Source organism: Charadrius vociferus, unplaced genomic scaffold, assembly GCF_000708025.1.
Source record: "Charadrius vociferus isolate BGI_N301 unplaced genomic scaffold, ASM70802v2 scaffold32, whole genome shotgun sequence".
Taxonomy (NCBI): Eukaryota; Metazoa; Chordata; class Aves; order Charadriiformes; family Charadriidae; genus Charadrius; species Charadrius vociferus.
In genome coordinates, this window is record NW_009647856.1 from 6,288,087 (window position 1) to 6,310,240 (window position 22,154).

Sequence of the window (22,154 nt, forward strand, 5' to 3'; positions counted from 1 at the left end):
CACTCCTTTCCAGCCATTGTCATTTCATTTTATCTCTATTCAGATCCTGCCCAACAAGCCAGCCCAGTACTAGGTTGCAAGGAGGAGATGCAATGACACAAAATGAATGTTAGAATGAGATTTTCAACAGATCAGGGGGAAGACAGACTTCTCCCAGGTTCCAACAGACTTTGAATGCAAGCCTATTTTCAGCAACCTAAAGCATCAGCATTGCCAGGAAATCCAACTCTGAAAACATCAGCTAAAAATCACTGTTTAGTTTCTCTAATACCACACAGACCTGAGGCTCTGATCCTGCTCTTGGTCCCTTTGGCCCAAGAGATGCTCTGCTGGCTTCAGTAGGACAGCATATGACTGCAAATAACAATGCTAGTAATTTTGAGAATATAATCAAGATGGACAAAAGCTAGAAACAGAACAACAGTAAGGTACAGCAATGAGCAGAGAGCTATTTTAAACAGCTCAGTGTGCTGGGAAGAGACGGGAGAACGATTACCTTTGAAAATCTGGATCTGATGATGAGAAACTCTGGCCCTGCATTTGCTTGCAAGTTGTCTGCCATCCAGTTCTGTAAGCTGCTGGGACAGGAGGGATTTCTTGGTAGATCTTTATCAGAGTTGTCTGCTGCAGAATAGCATCCATGTACTAATTTTTGCAGCTTTGGGGGAAATGTTTTATGAGCTGTCAAACAGACGGTAGTGCTTCGGCAGCCTCCGTGTCGCCACATTAGTTAAGCATCCTCTGTCAGCCCTGTGTTATGAATGAGTTTCTGTGTTACAACAGCAACAGGCCAGAACAGGGGGAGAAGAGACGTCAGCTGGTGGCCCAGGCAGCGTCCCAGCACTCTCCCAGCTGTCAATAGCAGCATGGCAGCCGCTCAGAGATGAACAGCTGAAATGATAGGGGAGAATGTTTATAAGCTCTGCTAATGCTCCTTCTGACCCGTAAATGATTTTGCTTGTTTTCCCTGGCACATGCTAGGCTTACCCCTCTATCCCAGAGCTGGAGGCAGAAAGTGACCTCTGTTCTGGATGAACCTTTCTGCACAGGGAATGAAAAGGAAGTTCAAAGAACTGTTAGAGGAGTGACTGTCATGCAGCTGGGGTGGGATTCATCTGACCATGAACATTTCTTCAGTGTAGACCTCTCCATCTGAGCTAGGTGCCCTCAGCTCCCTTTGCTGTCAGGATGAATTGTGTTCTGGAGTATTTGTTTCTTTCCCCAAAGTGTGACTAGCTTAGTGTTGTAGAAAGGTGAAAGGCAGCAAATCCCACTCTTCAGTATTCATGGCTCGATTGATAATTCAGGCTTTATCTTTTTTGTCCAAAAGTAGAAACAAGGATAATACTTATCTGATACTTAATATCTGTAGACCTCAAAACATTATACAATGGAAAGGAAGATCATCAGTATCCTAATGAGGCAATGAAGGTATAGACAGTGTTGCCTGTATTTGTTTAGGAGAACTGGGTAGAGCCTGGACTATCCCACATCTTTTAGTATGGGTTGAGAACATAACTTTATTCATCCCACTGTTCAGAAAGGCTCCCTGACATCTAATCTGTCCTTTTGAAGGAAATGGGCCATTGATTGGCTTCCCTACCCGAGAGGTATGGTCTGGGAACATATCCATTATTTTATAATAATCATTTGTAAGAAAGCAGAGCGCATCCAGAATCACATTAGGTAATCACCATATAGTTACATCTATCCTTTCCTTGAATGGCATCAATAAGGAACTTGATGTGTACAATAAACTGCACACAGTGGAAAGCTAAGACCGTTTTCCACTGGAGAAACTCCTTTGTTTTTTGAGAAGTCACTCCAGGTTTGTTCCTGTCTGAGACAGAGAGGAATTGCATCCATATGTAATCGTGGTTTTAAAAAGTAATTTCAAAGGACTGTAAGCCCTCTCTGTCTATCTTTTTTATTAAGAATGATGTTTTTTGGAAATCTTCCAGTACTGAACACTCATGTAATTCAGTTATTGCTCCAAAAGTAATCCTGTTTATGATAATCATGGCAGGAGACCCAGGCCCTGCCTTCATGCACACTTATAACATCTGTGGTACTTGCTTGGATCAGTGGGCTGAATATGGTTTCATAGTTGTTGAATTTATAGCTTACAGATCATTTTCTAAGCATTAAAAATATTCTGAGGGATTTGATGGGAGAGCTGGACCATTCCTTTACCCATGTAATTTGTCACTGACTCAGTCAGCACCCTGTACCCATTGTGGCGTGCTGGCGGGACATCATTTCACCTTGCCCCAGTAAAAGCCTTTTTTTATTTGCAAGTGACTTTCAGAGGAAGTCACATGGTGAGTGAGTAAGGAGAGCAGTTACTTGTAGACAAATTGCAGGCTTGTGAGCTGGCCCTGCTCACAGTCCGACAGACCATCTACTTTAAATTGCTCTGTGCTGTCTTCACTGGTGTTTCTGGTCCTGCCCCTTCCTCCCTGCATTACCAGAGATGGATGCACTGTCTTCAACTACCCTGTGCCAGGCCCCATGCCCCATCTGTGCACAGCATGCCTTGTTTGGCATGTCATAGTGCATTTTTTCCTCCTTGTGATGTCACAGAGCAGAACACCCTGTGTGTGATGTCACAGCAGGCGTGTGTGGCCTCCACCTGTGACATCACTGAAGGCATTGTGATGGCTGTGCCCAGCAGGGGCAGGGAAACTTCCTTCTAAAAGAGATTCTGGCTCCACACAGATGTTTCTGGCACAAGGATGTATATGGGGAAGGCAGCAATGAGAAGACACCATCGCGTTAGCAGGGCTAGTGAAACGGTTTGCAGTTTTCCACCAAAGACCCTGTGCGCATCTCTGAGCAATTGCAGTGAAGTCATCTACCAGACCATCCCACACTGCTGTGCTCCTTCACACTGTCTAGCAATAAAAATAGCTTCAGTTCTGCCTGGGCAAGGATTATCGCCTGGTGGACAACTGTGTGGCTGCCTTTAAAGGCCCCATTAGGGACCCCAACTGGACCTAGGAAATGCAGGGAGGGCGGAATGCCAGTTCACATTGGCCTAAACCACGTGCAGCATGATGGCACTAGATAGACACTTGGTACTACCTGAAGCCTATGGAGTGCCAGGTGGGTAGGGCACAAATGTGGCATCAAGGTAGTTTAGATTGCGTTCCTCTGGGACTGGCAAGGTCTGTACAGTATCTTGAAGGGACTCAACAGATTCCTTATCCTTGGTGTTGCGACATAAAGAGCAAGAGATTGGGTTTAAACTTGAGGATTTTGAGTATTCTGTCATGCCAATGTAACAGAGCTGGTCCTGTGGACATTACATTGCTGGAAGTTAAAGAACCAAAAGCAGACCAGTCTGAAAGTACTAGGCTTGGAAGCTGTGATGACTTGCATGGCTGTAGACTGAAAGGAACACTATTGAAATCAAAGGAGAGCGCTGTGAACCTTGAAAAGGCGATCATTGGCTTATAGTTTGCCATGCTGCAACCTTGCTAGCACAGCTGATTGCATGCATCAAATAGCTCTGGTTCTATGCTCTCCTGCTACCCATTCACTAGAGAAGAAGGAATGAGATTCTTTAAAAGTGAACTTACAGATGTCTCTCAGTCTGTCATTTGGGTCATGCTGACCTGCTTTTGGATGCTACATCTTTACCATATATAGGAATGTCTCAACATGCATTTATCAAATATGCCCAGAACTGTTCTCTGACACAGAGGTCCACTGGTGTGGAACAGCATCCATCTATACCATGAAACTGTCTTAGTTCTCCAAAGCAGTGTTGGGAATGGGCCCTGGCCCATGCCAACACCCAGTGCATAGCCAGGAGTTGCTGGGGCGTGCAAGTTAGTATAACCCAAAAGTATGCCAAGGCACAGGTACTTTAACAGTAAAGGGACCCAAGTTTGAGTGCCTTGGAAACATTCCCTGCCACTGTTTAACCTGCTGTTATAGACATTGCCTCTGTGTACACTAGGAATTTAACTCCTTGCTGAGAGTGATTTCTCCAGAATGCTTCCACTAGTGCTCCTGTATGTGGAATTGTGCAGGTGCAATAAAACTTAGTGCTATTACTTGCCACCAATTTCTGAAAGCTTGGCTAGCTTTTAGAGAACTTGGTGGGCTTGGAAAGAAGTTGCACTAGCTACAGCAAAGCAGCAGCTCCAACACACATCTGTATGCCACACATTGTAATACCATGAGCATCATTTGTAGATAAGGAAAGTAATGAAGAGAGGGAGACATCTGTACATGTAGATACCATGTTTGTGAGTAAAAAAGGTTCTTCCAGAAAGCCAACTCCTAGAAAACCATTTTTATTCTCAGTCTGTGAGCCCCCCTTGTTTACCCTGAGCTGCATCAAATCCTCTCATCTAACACTTTTGCTTGGCATCTTTTGATTCCCTCAGTCAGTAGCTGTGTTAACAGAAGTATCTCTTCACCTTTTGGCAAGATTCTGTCATGACACTGCCAATATGTAAAACATCTCACTTCTTCCTTTCCAGTGAGGATCGAGTAATAGAACATTACAAGAAACTAAATGGGCAGACAAGAGGTCAAGCAATTGTGAAGTAAGTGAAATAAGAGTGACTTCTTTTGACCTTTGTTTTATCGGGAAATATTTATACTGGACCGTAAATAGAATATATAACTATGTCTCCAATCTCATCTAATGCTTTATTTTTAAGTATTTCTGTACTTACTTATTTATTTATTTAAGCATTTTTCCCAGATCATCCTCTCAGCTTCTCAGACGTGTTATTCTCTTATGTGTTGTTTTGCAGTTACATGAGCATTGTAGAATCCCTCCCAACATATGGAGTGCATTATTATGCAGTAAAGGTACGTGCTACAAAAAAAAGGTCATTTATTGAATTAAACTGTTGTTGAAGAGGGAGGGAGAGAGGTACAAATAACCATCCTGCTTTCAGAACACAATACACTGCTACTAAAGTCTCGTTTCACTTCCTGTGGTAGGATAAACTTATTTCAACTGTGTAGTGAATGTTTGGTAAATACAGCTCCACAGAGGAAAATCCTGTTCTTGGAGATAAAACTCTTAAAGTCCTATTGTGCTGGAGATGTTCAGCCCACAAGCAGCGGCAAGCTCTGGTGATGGCAGTGAACCAGCACCAAAGGGACAAGCCAGCCACATTGCTGGCAGACTCAATGCTTTGCTCCTTTTTGTAGTTCCAGGAGGTCATACTTTTCCCAGCCAGCAGATCCATGAGCAACTAACTAGGGCCAGCTATGACCTGCATACTGCAGATCCCTTCACTTGAGATGTAGGTAGATGGATACAGATATAGTACATTTTTTTAATGCCAAATCATTGTCCCATACTCTAGACATAATACACACCCCTCCCCAAACAGCTCTCCATTTATTAACTATGTGGATTTCATTCAGGTATTCATGAAATCCCTCATTTCTTTTGTCTAATGATTTATCACCAAATCTTCCAGTTTCATATTATTATTATTACTTCCCTGCCTGACCAGCTGTGTAGGCTTGTTATTTTTTTTAAGTAGAGAAATCAATAAACATATAAAGAAAGCTAAATCCACACTCCCCAGAGCATATTCCCTCATTTATCAACCCTGAAGTTTTGATGTGTTTCATCATTATCTCTCTGCATAGATCATATGGGGGTTTCATACATCTGTAATACCTTGCACACGTAGGGTACCACAAAACCACAAATATCTGACAGTACCTGTCTCAGGGAGATGCGTTTGTAGTCTACTCCAGCTAATGTGCCTGGCATTTTGTGAAAAGCATTAGCCCCACCTTTTGCCAGAGGGCGGGATCCCTCCAGCACCAGATCTCTTGGACCACTCTACACCAAAAAAGAACTGGTGGACTGGGCTGATTGTTCAAGCCTACAAACACTTGAGAGCTATTCCAGTGAACTCCCCATGATCAGTAAATACCAGTGAGCAGCAATGAGGCAGCAAATATTGCACATAATAGGTTTTGCTTCTGCCTGATGTGGGGGTTTTGGTTTTGCTGCATTTTACCCTGCCGTTCCCTATCACGTTAACAGAACAGATGTAATTTCATTGAGGACTCCAGTTCAGTAAATTGCAAAGAGGCTGGTATCAGATATCAGCCATTACTCCATAAGGCCATTTTATTGCACACTCAGACACAAAGCAGTTGGGTCCAAGCCTGTCAGACCTTATCACTTGGTAGCTCTCAGATCCCATTACTGCTGCATTTTCAAGATTAATGCTAAAATCCCTCCAGATAATTCAAGTCAGCTGGGTGATTCGCTTTCCGTCGTCTCCAATCTCTGAGTGTTCAGACCGAATAATTTGCAGGGAAGAGAAAGAGGATGCACCACTGCTCAAGGGGCCCATGTCAAACCTCCCCACCTTCCCTGGCAGCATTTTGAGTAACTTGACCACAGGTGATGCATTTTAGATGGGTTTATATGTCATAGCTAAAAGTGAAACAGATCTTTCCTAAACACCATGTAACTTTGTGACTTGAGGAAATTCAGCAGAGGTAAATTTAACAACACCCATGACAGTCAAAGATACTGCTTAGAAACAAATCTTCACCTTAAATAACAACCTAGGAAATCTCCAGCATTTCCCCATCCTATTCAATATAACTCCCTGTCTTTTGTCTTCCAGGACAAGCAGGGAATTCCTTGGTGGTTAGGGCTTAGCTACAAGGGGATTTTTCAGTATGACTACCATGACAAAGTGAAACCAAGAAAGGTAAGTGTTTACTTTTCTATTAAGGTTTGGGCTTGCCACACATGTTATAACTTGGTTTGAGGGTGTGATGTATACCAAATGCTGGCATTGAATCATGTGATTTTGAAGGCTGTTGTTTCTCCCAAACTTGTATGAATGTCTGCAAAGAATTAATGGACAAAAGTAGCTGTTCATTTATTAAATGTTGTGCTACTGGGGGGAAATAAGCATCACTTAATCTTGCAACTTACGCTTCTTTTTTGTGGGGTTCATAAGACATAAATGGGAACTGAAAGACTGATCCTCTCAGGTGCTGGAGACTTTCCATCCCCACTGGCTATGGCAGGATTGAGGGTGCTCAGCCAACCCTTGATAGTGACTTCTCAAGCCATACATGATCCAAGAGAGAAAGGGAAGAAGGGCCAGGAAAGCCTCTACCATTTATTACAAAAACAAAAAATTGCATGATTTTCCCAGGCACAGCATTACATTTGATAAGCAACAATTTTACTAACTGAAGAGTTAATGTCAAGCTAACAAGAAGACTCATCACATGCCTAAAATGAAAAAAAAAAAAAAAAAACAAAGTAAAGAAGTTCCTTCTCATGTTAAGATGGAACTTCCTATGTTCAAGTTTATGCCCATTATCCCTCGTCCTATCACTGGGCACCACTGAAAAAAGACTGCTCCCATCCCCCTGGCATCCTCCCTTTAAGTATTTGTAAGTATTAATAAGATCCCCCTTCAATCTTCTTTTCTCCAGACTAAAGAGACCCAAGTCCCTAAGCCTTTCCTCATATGAGAGATGTTCCAATCCCCTAATCATCTTTGTAGCCCTTTGCTGGACCCTCTCCAGCAGTTCCCTGTCCTTCTTGAACTGGGGAACCCAGAACTGGATGCAGTACTCCAGATGCGGCCTCACCAGGGCAGAGTAGAGGGGGAGCATGACCTCCCTCGACCTGAACTTTACTTTGAAACAGTCCACAAATCAAGGTATGGCAGGCATAGATCTGATCACAAAAGTAGAGCTTGGGCAGTGATGACTAGCCATTCTGGTCTCTTTATTACTGTTTTTAGTGAGGCTTTCAGTGTATCTGAAAATCAGGGTTTGTCTCAGTCCTTCCAAATTGCCTTTGAGAAATCCAGCTAGGGAATGTCCTGTTCATTTGGGAGGAGAAAGGTTCTGATCCCCTGAGCTAATCCTACTAGGTGGACCCATGTGTTCTGATTTTCCTACCTAGGATACCATGTAATACAAAAAAGCTCATCTCTGAGCACATGCCCTGCAGGTGGGCATGCACAGTCTGTTAGCAACAATATTTGTTGTACTGCAAACCCATGGAGACATCAGGAGGCAAGGTTTCAGGCTGGCTTGCAGGCTGCAGAACTGGATGATTTGGAGCAACTACGCAACTCTTCTATGGATGCAAATGCTTCCAAGCTGAATTAATATGTACTGCATTTCTCATTTGTCTGTACAAATGTCCTCCTTCCCTTTCGTTCACTTCGTCTGATCACATTCAAGTTCGACATTGTCTGCTGCTCACAGATAGCATTTTCTATTAAAATAAACCAGAATTAAGGTTTTGGTAGAAAACAGAACTGCTAAGGAGGCAGCAGGAGATAATATATGCATTGATTAGCCTTTTATTCACTGAAGACTATTAATGAGGCTTTTTATTAATTGAAGAAAAGGATGAGGGAAGTAAGGGAGTCTCTACAGAGCATCTGTGCTCTAAAAGACCTATCTGTTCAGGATCAATCATTACCTGCAGGGCAAACCATGCTCACACATGATAGTTTAAAACATGTCTAGGCTAAGTGTTTGCACCCACATACCTCCATTTGTGCCAGCCCTCCAGGGAAGATGTGTCCTTAAAACATGCCTTCAGATGTCAGTCTTAGTGACAGAAACATTTCTTTAGAGGAAAACAGTGTCCTGCCATCACAAGGACTCAGCCGTTCACAAGCTATAGCAATTTTTATCAGCCCTGATGGAATGACAGTCTTGGTGGAGAGCATCAGAAGAAAGAAAAAAAGAGGTCAGGTAGTCTGACTGTGTGAGAAGAGACAGCCATTTCCACTAGAAGAGTCAAGTCTCCTTTCTTAGCTTCTCTACTTTCTCTTCTCATCCGCTCAGGGTGATCCAGTCCATAGCATTTGTTTTAGAGCTTGATAACATCTTGGCCAGCCTCTTGTGTCCCCACTAACCTACCTCTAGCTCTCCACATTGCCCCTAGAATCAGGGACTGTAGGCATATCCTACCCTTTTTCTGCAAGTGTAACCCTAAAAAATAGGGTGCCAGTTTTCTTTTTATTGGGAATCGCTATTTTTTTGTCTCAGCAAATTATGTACAAAATCCAGGAGACCCAAAACAATGGTGCCACCTTATGTATAAACCACTGAAAACTTCTGTGTTTTAGCAGAAGTGGTCATAAATCTGGGAGGGAAGGTTGGGTGGGAAGGGAGAGCAGGAATTTCCAGGCTAGAATTTGTCCACTGCCATCATCCAGAGACCACAGCAGTGAAAAGACAGCCTAGATGAGCATTTCTCTGTTACGTGATGCTTGCAAACCCCATCTGTTGGCAGGGCTATTCCAAAATACACAGCCTAAATCAGGGACAGGACTTGGATAGAGTGGCTGAGGCTTCATTATTTCTCCATCGTATGCTTCTACCCTCAGCAGAGAAAGTAAAAAGAGTTCTTACCCTACACAGGTGGTAAAACCCCTCTGGCGAGAGCAGCTCAACTCCCTCTACAAGGTGCAACGTTTAATTCTCTGCTAATTAGATTGTAAAATTGCACTTGATAACCCTGGTATCTGGGAGCTTACCATAGTATCTGATTCATTTCACTATACCAGCATGGGCTGGTTCAAGTCTTTGCTGTGCAGAAGGGAGGGGTAAGCCTTACTGAATTTTCTGCAACATAAAATTAGAGGGGGAGGGGGGGAAAGATTATGTCTTTTCTGATCTTTATTATTTTGTTCCTGCACATTGCCAATGCCAGAAACAAATTGGAAAATTACAATGGAAAAATAAATCTCCCTGGAAGAAACACAAGCAGAAAATTGTAGCAAGAAACCAGCTGAAACGAAGACATTTATATTAAATGCATATAAAACCCTTGCTTGTCTTATAACGGAGATTGTAATGTTTTCCTATTATGTCATCCTAGATAGATTTCCATGCTTATTGTGTTTGCAAGTAAAACTGTAACCCACACTAAGCAGCTGAGCCTATCTTGGGCGATCCCATTAGCAGTCAGTCAAAACCACGTTTTTATTAAATTGCTGGAGTAAATCAGCCATGTGTCTGTAGAAAACTAACTAGGTTTGTCAGCAAGTTGGATGAGTCTGGAGAGGAGAATTGAGGTTGACACAGAGCCAGAACTTGATCTTGCTTGCACTATTCTCACTCAGGCATAAGTCCTCCAGCATTACTGGGGATGCAGCTGAGATGGGTATCTGGCACCTAGTGGAGGTGGTTCAGACGGGAATGCAGGGCTATTAAACTGGAATGCAGCTTGCGCTGGGCTGCAGAGCGTAATGTGACTGTGCTTCTACTTTTATGTTCCCTCCTGCCTGTGCTTGAATTCTGCGGAAGCCCTGAAGCTACCCAAAGCCATCACTTTGAGGCTTATCATTCTCCTTTCAGTTTTTCTCCTGTATGTTCAGGGGCTAGCACACAGACTCAGCAAGCCCTGTCAAAGGCTTCCTCTTGAATGTGGCCTGTTTGAACCCAGATTTTGTCCATATCAGTTATGATCTGATAGCTGTTCTTTCTTAGGTATTACATAAATGCAAAACTTTCAGAGTACTTCACAAAATCCATCACTGCAGCTGAACAAGAAGAAGGGAGTATCAAGTGTGGAAAGGTGGCTGCTGTCCTGCTAACCATATGCTGAGGTGTTCTGAAAGTTTAGTAGTGGTTTACAGAACCAGTATAGTATTTGTAGCAGCAGCGCACAGCATCCAGGCTGAGCAGAATCCCACCTCCCTCTACGTTAGTTAAGACTTAGCTTCTACAAACTCTTCCTTGTGGAAAGAAAAGGCCCTTCAAGGCTCAGTGTGCCTTGAAAAAGCACATCAAGAAGGAAGTCACTGTCCTGCTGTGCTCTACCCATCTTGGGTCAGCACCATCCAATATTCATCACAAACCAAAGCAAATTCTTCAGAGTTGGGTCTTCAGATAGGATGTGCCAGCACCACTCTCCCACAAGCTGCTAAGACTGTATTGACCAAAATCGTTGTTTTCAGAGAAAGGTCATTATGGGTTTTGTTTTGCTTGCATTGCAGAGCAATTGGCAAGAAAGAGCAAGGCACTGCAGCCCCCCTCTGTGCCTATTTTGTCTGTGAATGGTGTTTGTTCATTTTAACCAGCAGGTAGGGATGTAACTCCACTCCATCCCAAAAGACCTGAACATGAAGTAGAAGCAGCATAGCCTGGAGCTGTGAGACTGGCTTGCTCAAGCAGTTGTAGTGGCACTAGGCATGTCTCTGTTGTCCAGATATTCCCACTGATTTAAGAGCCCAAAGGCATCTTTCAGTGCACACAGCTTAACAGTAAACAATTAACTCCAAGCTGAAGAGTGAATGATTAACAAAGTCAGCCAAAGGACTTCCACATGGCCAATAAACAGAGAAATTGTTTAACTTGTCACCAAAAATAAAATGACCTTAAAGGACAGTCTGGTAGCATTTGGTTCCTTTGCAAGAAATACCACTATATAGTGTTATCCCCCTTTCTTCCGCAGAAGGCTAGTGGCAATGAAACTTAAGATGAGCTTTTTTTCCTCAGACTCGTTATTAGTGTTTGCATTCTCTGGTTTGAGAAGGGGAATAAAGACTTTTGGAAACAAGATAAAATGTGAGACATCCCAGAATTCAGCTGTGAATATAGCTTGACAAAGATTTTCCCTATGACAGCCAAGCATCAGTTTCTGCCATTTCTTCCTAGTGTTATCCTTTCTCTGAGATTAAATGAAGCATGCTATGAAAATACTCTGTCCCTTGCCATAAGGTCTCCACAACGCTCTATGGATTCTCATTACAGAAGAATTTAATTTGTAGTTTTGTTGTGAATCCAAAGCAATGGTAATGGACTGACTTCCCATTTAAACATGCAAAAATAAGAGCTGAGTTGGACCCATCCTACCAAGCAATACAGAGCACAAAGTAAAATCAGTAGCTTAAAGTGTCCGATCAGAGAAAAATCACCTGCTTGTCAACAGCATGAGCAAAGTAATCAGCACATTAAATGTGTCCAGGAAGTGAAAGATTGCTATGGGATGTCACTTGGCCTTTTCCAAACAGCAAGAGATAGAGTGAACTTTCCCAATTCCAGAGGCAAAATGAGATATTTACACAGGAGGAGCAACAGCCTAATTAAGAGCTGCTTTATTGCAGAACAAATAGAGATCCTCTCTGCTTTAGGGCATAATGAAGCATTGTCAAGTCAGTAATTGCATTGATGGAGTGGTTAAACTTGTGCTTCCTGTGGTGAAGGAATGACAGACCAGTAACTTAAAAAAACATAAAGTAAGGATTGATGTGAAATGTACAGAAACTAGTGAACGATGGGGAGGAGGAAGCTGACAAATTGGTCTTTTTCCTGATTGATCATAGAGCATTGGGACAGTCAAAAAGGCAAAAGAAACATGAAATTCAAATCAGTTACAAGGAGCCTGATTCACTTGCATAACTCCTTGCCACATAATACAATAGAGGTCAAGATCTTAGGAGGGTTGAAGATAGGACTAAAAGTGTGACCCTCCATTCAGCGTTCTAACATTGAACTGGTTGTTTTTGAACAGGATTTTGGGAGGTGTTATAAAACCTCTTGTTCAAGGAGGGTGTTTGATTTGGCAGCAAGTTGGTTTCTGTTGTCAGAGGTATGGAACATGTGTAACGCTCCTCTCACTGGCACACTACTGAGCCACAGGGTGTATTCACCACTGGCCTTTCTCTAGAGCACCCAGAATCAAGTGAGGTCAGAGACAATGTATTTGATTTGTGTCTAATTGGGCACTTCTTGGATCAGCATCATTTCCTAAGTCCTTTGCAAACATTTTTGCATTGCAGACAGGGATAAAAGATTTCAAATTTACAAATGATACAAGAGGAGCAAAAAACATTTCCAGGAAATACTGTTTTAAAATCTAGTGGAGTCTCAGTGGCATTGCTGTAATAAATTATTCACTGTGATTAGCTGACTGTTAAGGACTACCTGCTGACTCCTTCTGCTCAGCGCTTTTATTTCTCTTCCCGTTGCTGATCCTTCATGCTTTTTGGATTATGGACTTGGCTGTAAACTGAACCAGTCTTCAGGTCATGGCAGGTTCAACTCATTTTATAGTGCAGTAATTCAGTCTTGGGTTAGTGTTTGGAAATGTGGAGCATTGGAGGAGGGAGACATATATAAAGCAAGGTTCCTTACCATGCTGTTTCTTCTCATAGAGAGAGGTCGCTTACCCCATTTCCTTCTGTATCAAAATGTAGGACCCAGACCTCTGACTGTTAAAGAGCAGCCATAGTTAAAGACCTTCCCCTGCTGAAAGGTCTTGTTCCACTCCTGTTAGACAGGAGACCATGTTCTCCCTATCACCTTTTTGCTGCTGCTGGCCCTCAATTTAGGATATCTACCATCCAGCACCAGGTTTTTCCCTTTTCAGCACCCACTACTCCATGCCTTACCACTGCATTTTGCTGTGCCAAAAAGCTGCCAAGAGCACTGGGAGATGAATAAATCAGGTCAGAGCACATTGGGCTGGAAAGCAGGATTTTGTCCCTGACACTGAGGATTTCCATGGGATTTGGCCGGACATGCCACTAGGCTGTCATTCAGTGAACATTTCTTTTGGCAGCAGCACCAGCTGAAGTGGCCTTCACCACCCTCCTCCCCCATCACAATCCTGCCACCACCGCTCATTTCCTCCCCTGGGCCCCTTCCTCAGTCATGCTGGTATAATTGTGTGGCCGGGAAGGAAACTGCTCCAGAGAAGGGATCAGAGCTCAGCATAACCCAGCCAAAAAAAGTGGTCACTTTTAACCTCGATCAATTCCCAGTCCCATTCACCATCTGGCCCACAATCAGTATCCCACAGCACAGCTGTAGGAGCTGGGTATGGGTGCAGGCTGCATAAATCACAGCAGCCAGAGAACGAAACTGCCATTAACGTATACAATAACTTCATGGAGTGAAGCAAGAGCTCTATAGCTCGGAACAAGAGGGAAGGAGTTTGGCTCCACGGAATTTGCCATAGTTGAACCAGGATGAATTAACAGTTAGATGCAGGTCATCATCACCACTTTTTCTCTTTCTCATATAAGCTGGTAAAAGCTTGCTTCAGTGTCTCTCCCAAACAGGGCTGATCTCAGACCCCTAAGTGGACTGTCTAGGCAAAGCAGATTTTTAAAATCACTGAATAGTAACGCTCAGTTTCCATTATTGAGGTAAATAAGTAGCTTGATGAACTATAATGCTTGTAAACACTAATACACAGTCTAAGGCACTACTGCTTTATAAGGAAACCAGCACTATTTTGGTGGTTTAATGTATGTGTACTGTGGTGATACTGTCAGGTATACAGTCCCCAGGGTTTTCTGTAAGCATTTACATTCACAAAGGCTGCAGCATGATGTCCCATCCCCTGATCCAGCCAAGTCAAGCCCATGGCTACCATTAAATATAAGAATAGACCCATCAAAGTAAAACTCCCTTGCTCTAAGTGCTTTGTCATATTCAGGTCTTAAAGAGTAATTCTCTATAAAAGCAGCAGCCAAGTCTTAAATGATTCTGCAGTGCACAGCAGGAACTTCAACAAGATGCAAAGACAAATCACTCCAACAGCACAAAGTGAAACAAATTGGACCTCAGCACCCTGGAGTTAGGGTGGAGACCTGGAGAGAGATTGAAACCTCCTCCAGCACTTGTGCTTGGCTCTGAAGTGGTAGCAGGCCCCACCCTTCTCAAATGCTGTCTCTTACTTCACCAGGACTCACTACTCCAAAGGTCTGGGTGTTTTTATCACCAGATGAAGCCAGGCAGCGGCCCACTTATTCAGTGGCTATGAATATGAGGCATCTTTAAGTCAGTGGCCTGGTTAGGAGGCTCAGAAGGTCGGGCGTTGCAGCCCATTACCATGTACGTGTGATTGCTGCTGCTGTGGCACCCGATATGTGGACACCCTGCATCACAGGAGTGTTTTTAGTCACACAACCCAACATGTATGTACATCGTCATAGCATGACTGGGTGTGGGATAGAGATGGCGGTTCCTGTATTTTGGTTCCAAGATAGATGTACTTAAGTCATGCCACTAGAGAAGACAAAAGGATCCTTAGGAAGATAGTAGCAGAAATGGCTTGTGGGTGGCATAAATCATTCTAGGGTGCCACAGCTGATTCATAAGCTATAGGCTGGGCATCCTTTATCTAATACATAGTATATTATGTCAGAAAGGAGAGATCTTCAATGCAGAAAGATCTAGTCACTTTGATTTGCTTCCAGAGGATAAAAGGAAGAAAAATTAACTTACAAGACTCAGGAAAAAAAGTTCTCTGTAAGCCTATTGATCTAGACACACCCAGCATGGTGACAGCAATACAATATTTCACAGCATTTACCAGATATATATGTACGGCAAAGGTGGATTTGGTTGTATATAAAGTCAAAGTCTGATCTCCCAGTCTGTATAGAGTTATAGACACAAATATCAAGTTGCATTATGTGGACAAATAATGCTTTGTCCAAATAGCGGCTCTTTCCTTTGTGATCTGATTCTTTGCTGTCTCTCTGAGCCAATAAACCACTTTGAAATTTAATAGGGAATTGTCTCTCTATAATGGAAATGAATGCAGAGTGGTGATTATATAGATCTAGACGCAATTTCTGTTTGGTCAAGCCAGAAATGTTTGTTGGGGTGGTGTGGTCCCATGAGAACAGCACACGGCAAAAGGGATCTCAAATTGGACCAGAAATTGTTTGTCTGCTTGGCAAAAAAAAAAGCGTCCTGAAGCCTGAGGGGAAGAAGTAATTAGATAGTGAGCTGGGATTGCTGACAGACCACTGAAAGTCCCACTCAGCCAAGCCACTCTCTCATTCTATGGGGGAAGGGAGGACTGCATGCCTCTGGGAAGATCATTGGTGGGGTTGTTTCCCACATCAAATCACACAGGAAACCTTCTCATTTTTTGGTTTGGAAGTGAAAGAAAATGAAAATACTCCAAACTAATAGAAATACAGGAATGAATGGAAGTGTGGCAGGATGAAGGGCTCAGTTACAGTGCAGCAGCATCCCTATCTCATGACCTGGGGGCACCCTCAGCAATGGGTCACACTAATTCACAGGTGACAGCCCACGGAAATCTCTTGGTAAATCTGCCCCTAAAACAAGCGTCCATTTGTTTGAGCTGAGATGGTGCTGTTCTGCCTGGACCAAATCCTTCCTCATTCACTTTAACTAGTTTGACAGAGGTATGATTGATGGAAGCAGGGTTGGCTTGAGGCAGAACACAAATCCGTGCCCGGAAACCATGGCCCCACTGAAATCACTGGGACAAAACTGCCATTGACTTCGCTGGAGCTGTGATTTTCATAGAGTTTAAGGCCAAAAAGGGACCGCTCATAACCTCCACCCTGACCTCCTGCATAACTTGCCCCCTAGAATTTTGCTGGCTGCTTTGTTCAGTGGAGGGAATTACATTTCCAAGGATGAATTTTTTTGTTATGTTTGTTTTGTCTTTAAACTGCAAAACAAAAGACTTGGGAGTTTGTAGCTGCACTCATGCAAGCTGTGTGAAAATACTGTCATTGTTTAGTTCTATTGTTTACTACCAGTTTTAGTATTGGCATCTCATCCAGGGTTGGCTCTTGTCCATGTCATAGGCGAGGGAAGGGGTCGCACTTGGGTTGTCAGAAATGTGCCACGTTATTTCCCTGCCTTTCCTAGAAGCCTTTCAGAGCATCCAGTCTGGATGGTAGTGCATGCATTGGGAGGGATGATTGTTCCTCTGCGTAGTATGATTTAACGAGGCATTAATCATCTAAGAAGCTGCAAGACTTGAAGGACTGTGAGATGCCATATAGGTCAGTAAGCCCAGCAGCAATTACAGTTGGTCATTTATTAGATGCTTAGCATCAAAGAAAAATACGAGTCAAAAAGGACTCTGGAGGTCTCTAGCCCAACCTCCAGCTCAAAGTCAGGCCAACTTCCAAGTTTGATCAGGTTACCCATGGCCCTAGTGTTTGACCACCTTCACTGATTGTTTTGGTTTGGCAACCTGTGTCCATTGCCTCCTATACTTTCGCTGGGCACCTCTGAGAAAAGTCTCCATCTCCTTTGTAAATCCCCTTTACGTCACCAAAGAGAGCAGACAAACAGCAGACAGAACCTCTGTAGACTTCTGCAATTTGATTTTGAACAGCCACCAGGCATGATATCTGAAACCCCTGAGAGCATAAGCCTTACTGAGTAACCCCATTCTGCCTGTGCCCCATCTCAGGTGCTTCAGGAGAAGACATACACACAGAAAAGGGAAAGAAAATGAGACACCAAATACCTGGGCATTTATATCTGGTTCTTAATAGACCCAATGCAAAACAGTTCACGTTGTGTCCCCACAGGGTCGTCCAGCCACAATGCACACTGCCCAGTTCAGTGCCAAGTCCAGCTCTTCTGGGCACAGCTGGAAGAAGACAGTATCAGGGATGCAGTACCCCAACCCCAGGACAGAGAAGCCTGAGAATTATTTCCAAAAGTACTATTTGGGCACGTATCTCTAGATACCATAATCCAGAGAGCACTGTGCACCAACCACCAGTGCTGCCCTTCAGCAACCCCCTCTGTCCTGTCCCTGGTCTGCAGGACAACAGAGGAGCCAGCAACAGCTTCATTACTTCCAGGAGTTCCCAAATGTATGGCATGGTCCCTCCACTGGATACTCAGGCAAGGCTTCCCGAGCACAAAGAGACAGAGCACGACCCAGTGCCCACGACTCAGCTCCCCACACCTCCTGACACCCAGGACATGAGTGACCAAGCCAGAAACACTCCCCTGTGTTTAATTCACAGAACACCCTCCCTTCTTTATCAGGAGCCTCTAGCATTTGTCAAATGCTGTCATGCTGACCCTACCTCCTGCTGTATGCAAACTCCATGGCATCAGCCCCATGGTCAATAAAAGTGGTAAAAACCTTCTTCAGACTCACATGGCTGAAACGGATGCAGATCCCTGGGCCTCCTCTCCTCCAGGCTCAGCTTAATTAGGGAGAAGCCAGTAAACCACAAGTGCGCTCACAAAAGAAGCTTGCGTCTGAAGGGCTTTGACTGCAGCTCTTTGTAACTAGTCACAAACATCTGGTGCCTGGCAAGCTTGCTTGCCTCTTGGAAGGGGTTTCCAATGAGAAAATTCCTGTAGCTTGCACCTGAATTCTCTGCAGCGCACCGTACAGCACTCCGATCTCTCCCCTGGCTCCTCTTCTAAGCTGCCAGCTTTGCAGAAAAGCCATTTCTGGTGCTGGCTTCCCCACCATAACCTCCCCACACACCCCAATGTATTTCAAACACTACACATGGTCTGATAGGGAACAATTATTCCCTTGAATGTTTGTGGGTTGATAAGCAGTCTTGCAAATTCAAGTGATACTGTTGGTTCCAGTTTTATTGGCACAATGAAACAGAGCCCATGGTGGAGACGGTCCTCCCAGAGGAGGAGGGAATAAGGGCAATTCTTTTCTCCTCTTAGTAGCCTCTTTCACTTTTACGTGCATGCACGAGTGTGCAGCTGTGCTCAAAAGCCAGTCTCCGGGAGACTTCCTTAAGTATCTATTGAAGATTAAATGATCTCATGTGCAGCCTGTAATGATGGCTACTACCAAAAATTGTTCTTTCCCTTTTACGTGCATGCACGAGTGTGCAGCTGTGCTCAAAAGCCAGTCTCCGGGAGACTTCCTTAAGTATCTATTGAAGATTAAATGATCTCATGTGCAGCCTGTAATGATGGCTACTACCAAAAATTGTTCCCATCTGAAAGCTGCCCAGTGCTGCATGATCCAAAATGGGCTGCTGACCTCAGAAGAGATCCCAGCGGGCAAACCACCACATCACAGGAACTCACCCCACCGCAAGCACCAGTAATTGTCCCCTTGTCTGCGGGCTCTGAGTAAAGGCAGCTACTAAAGGGCAAGGGAACTGTGCTCTCAGCTTGTATTACTGAGTGACTTTCTCCTAAGCTTCATTTCCAGCATGTCTGGGGAGATGCTGTCCCAGTCCTTGCTGTGAAGTACCTTTTGTCTGGCAAAAGTCACTACGCCCCTAATACAACTCCAGAAAAAGCCAATACGAATTGTCCCACAAGGGCAGATGTTGGATTCAGCCCTGCAAATCAACCAAAGACAATCATAAGCCAAATAACTCAAAACCAGACCCAGCTTCAGTGCAGGAAGAGGCAAACCTGCCATAAGCATAGATGCTTTGACTCAAACTAGCCCCAAAACCAGCACGCATCTGTTGTCACTACTTTTTTGCAAGACTGTTGAAATTACGACCAGCTCCCTGCTGTGGCTCATATTCCCCAGTGAAGGTTGCAAGCATCAGCATGGTAAAAGGATCTTGATGGGTAAAAATTATGCTTCCATTTAAGAAGACCCACTAATGGCACCTTGTGCATCTGTCACTGAATTAACAACATCAATTTAAAACCGTACATAAGCCGGGAAACTGGTGAAGGGAACAGCTTGCTTACATTAGGAGGTCTGGCTGAAGAGACCTTAGGCTTCGTTTCTCCTGAGGGGTTGTGATCAGCTAACAGGAAAACGGGTACTTTCTTGTGGGTATTCACATTTTTGCAGGTTGGATTCCTTATGCATAAGAAGGGTGAGACCTCTCAGATCGATGTGGGCAAAAGGAGTGGGAGACTGCAGAATAATATTTGGGGAGCAAAGGGAGTGCAGTTATAGCAATGGTAAAATGCACATGTACATTCTGGAGAGCAGGGCTATGGAAAAAAAAGACACAAACTCAGGTTGTGGGGTCACTTTCATCCCCTCCCTCCCAAGAGTCTGGATTTGCCTCCGTCCACAGCCTGCCAAGAAAAACAAAGAAATGAAACGTGCAAATGCAGCCCTCGGGGGAGCAGCTCCAGTGCCCAAAACGTAGGTGTCTAATGCAGTTTTAGGCACTGCTGGGGATCCAAGACATCTCCATGGGGCTGCTAGATACAGCACTGGACCTATGCAGGCTCCCTCCCTCCTGGGGCAGCAGAGGCCAGGCAGGGTACCCCGGCACTCGACGCCTATGTTTGGGCATCTGAACAGCTCCCCCAGAGCCCTGTGTGTTTGGACAGTTGGAGTTAATCATTGAAGGGAAATGGAGCTGCAGTTGACAAACTGAGCACTGTGAAGTTTGGTAGCAGAGAGGATAAAATAGGAAAGGATTGGAGCGCAGGGGACAGTCGAGCAGAGTCCGAGGGATGAGGATGGGGAGGAGAGCGTCCACGGAGAATAGCTGCCAACAGCTCAGAAAAGGGTTTCAGATTCCTTCTGTGCCACGCCAAAGTTTAGTCATAAGTGACAACAGGGGACCCAGGGACAGAGGGATATTTTCTGAAGGGTGTGATCTGCTGGTTTTTTAGACTCTTATGTGTTTCACATGTCTGAGCGCCTCCCAAACACGTTCTCTGCACATGCCGTGCGGCACGGCTGCGTTACCCTCCCTGCCTCGTAGACAGACATCTGGAAGCACGGAGGGATGTTTTCAGCAGCCCACATGGCAGTCTCAGGCTTGACCCCGGTTGTTGTCAATGGGATTTTAGGCCCCAAACTTCCTTTTCATGCCTTTGAAGCTTGGCTACAGCTCACTGGGTGCTTGCAGGGGAGACAGACTTCATGTTCAGACCCCAGCTCCCGACTTAACCCTTTCACCCCACGTCTGTCCTCCCACAGTGTGTAAAATAGTGCGTATTTCTATGCTCTGTTTGGTGATTATGACTTTTATGCAGCAATTAGTTTTTCCAACGGAGAAATAAAATAATCCTGTAAGGACAGTGTAACCCAGCCCTTCAAGCTTCCCATCTCTCCTGGTCCCCTTCCCTGACCTTCCTGCGACATGAACAGCCAGAGTACTGAGCAGCTCAGTGCCCTGCTCACCCCACCCCTTCCTTCTAAACACCCTGTTATAGGAAGAAGCAAAGGAAAAAAAAATCTACAACTCTTGGTTGGAAACTTTTACAAACATCAATATTTTCAATTTTGCTGCCCCTGAAGTATTAGTGAGGAGAAAATGTTTGGGTCCTCACTGTGGCTTGTTTTATTTGCTAGAGTTCACCTACACCAGCAGCTTAATCAGTGCAAATCAAATTACGCCTCCTGTTTACTTATCTCCAGAGCGCTGACACACTGGCAAACAGCTTATCTCAGCATGGCAGGAGCCAGCGCCTTCCTTGGGGGTAGGACAGGAACTCCACAGAAGCTGCTTGTAGTGGGAGAGGGAGTATAAATCAGGGAAAGCTCCGCTGGCTCTGCTCCCCGGCAGCGAGGTTACTTGCTAGGGGCAGCGCGGGGAAACTGAATTGTGAGACACCCAGGGGGTGGAGGCTGCCTCTTCCCTGTGGATTAGCAGCCTGGAAACCAGGGTTTGGATTCTGGTTTACTCATTTGTAAAGAGAAGGCAGTGGTGGACCTGTCCGTGGCGGTGATGGTGCAGTGGTTTGCAGAGCTGACGCGGTATTTTGCAGTCATCGCGTCCTTCGTTCTGCTGCTGTGGTCAGTCCTCCCTCCTGCCTGGGGAATGAGGGTTATTTCACGGCAGAGGTGTGGGGTACAGGGACGGCATGAACTCATGCCACTGCCCAGGAGGGCAGGCAGAGACCCCCTGGCCCATGCTGACTGAGGGGCGAGGGCACACAGCCAGCCCCGGGAGACCCTTGGTGATAGCGTTGGCTTTGTCTGCCTGCTGCTTCGAGGTGCTCCCATGGGGCAGCCGGTAAAACAGAGGCAGGAATATGACTCGCTTATTGCTGTGTTTCGCACCGCCAGGAGCCCGCTGGAGCCCTGAGCACTGCCAACACGGGTCTGCCAGCGCCTGGGATGGACAAACTGGGTCCAGTGGGCTTGCACTCGTGCGAGTTTCACGTTGATCGTGGGGGTAAAAGCAGAGCTGGGTATCACGCTTCACCGGAGCGATGCAAATCGCCTCCCTGGGGGTCTCACCTACCGAGCCAGGCCACCTTCGCCCCTCTGAAGTCTGCGCTGCACACCCGCATCACCCAAGGGAAAGGCTGTTGTCCCAGGGGCCGATGCACACCAGCTGCCCGCCCTCGAAGGGGAAAAAAAAGCGGCTGAATCCCGTTTTTCCCGTGGGTTCCATGTGTTTAAACCGTATTTCTCCCAGCAAAGTGAAACCGGCTCCCTTCCCCGCCTCCCCGCGGCACCGAGCCCGCCGCGGGCGGGGGTGGGGGGA

The 22,154-nt window shown here is 45.0% G+C and overlaps 1 protein-coding gene across 1 annotated transcript in view; it reads left to right on the forward strand.

The window, feature by feature from the left end:
• Positions 1-22,154, forward strand: part of FRMD4A (FERM domain containing 4A) — a 189,342-nt gene that overhangs the window by 127,682 nt on the left and 39,506 nt on the right. Inside the window, 4 exon segments of the mRNA XM_009882937.1 lie at positions 4,494-4,559; positions 4,773-4,830; positions 6,630-6,720; positions 12,512-12,552. Of these exon segments, the coding sequence (XP_009881239.1) occupies positions 4,494-4,559; positions 4,773-4,830; positions 6,630-6,720; positions 12,512-12,552 (256 nt within the window).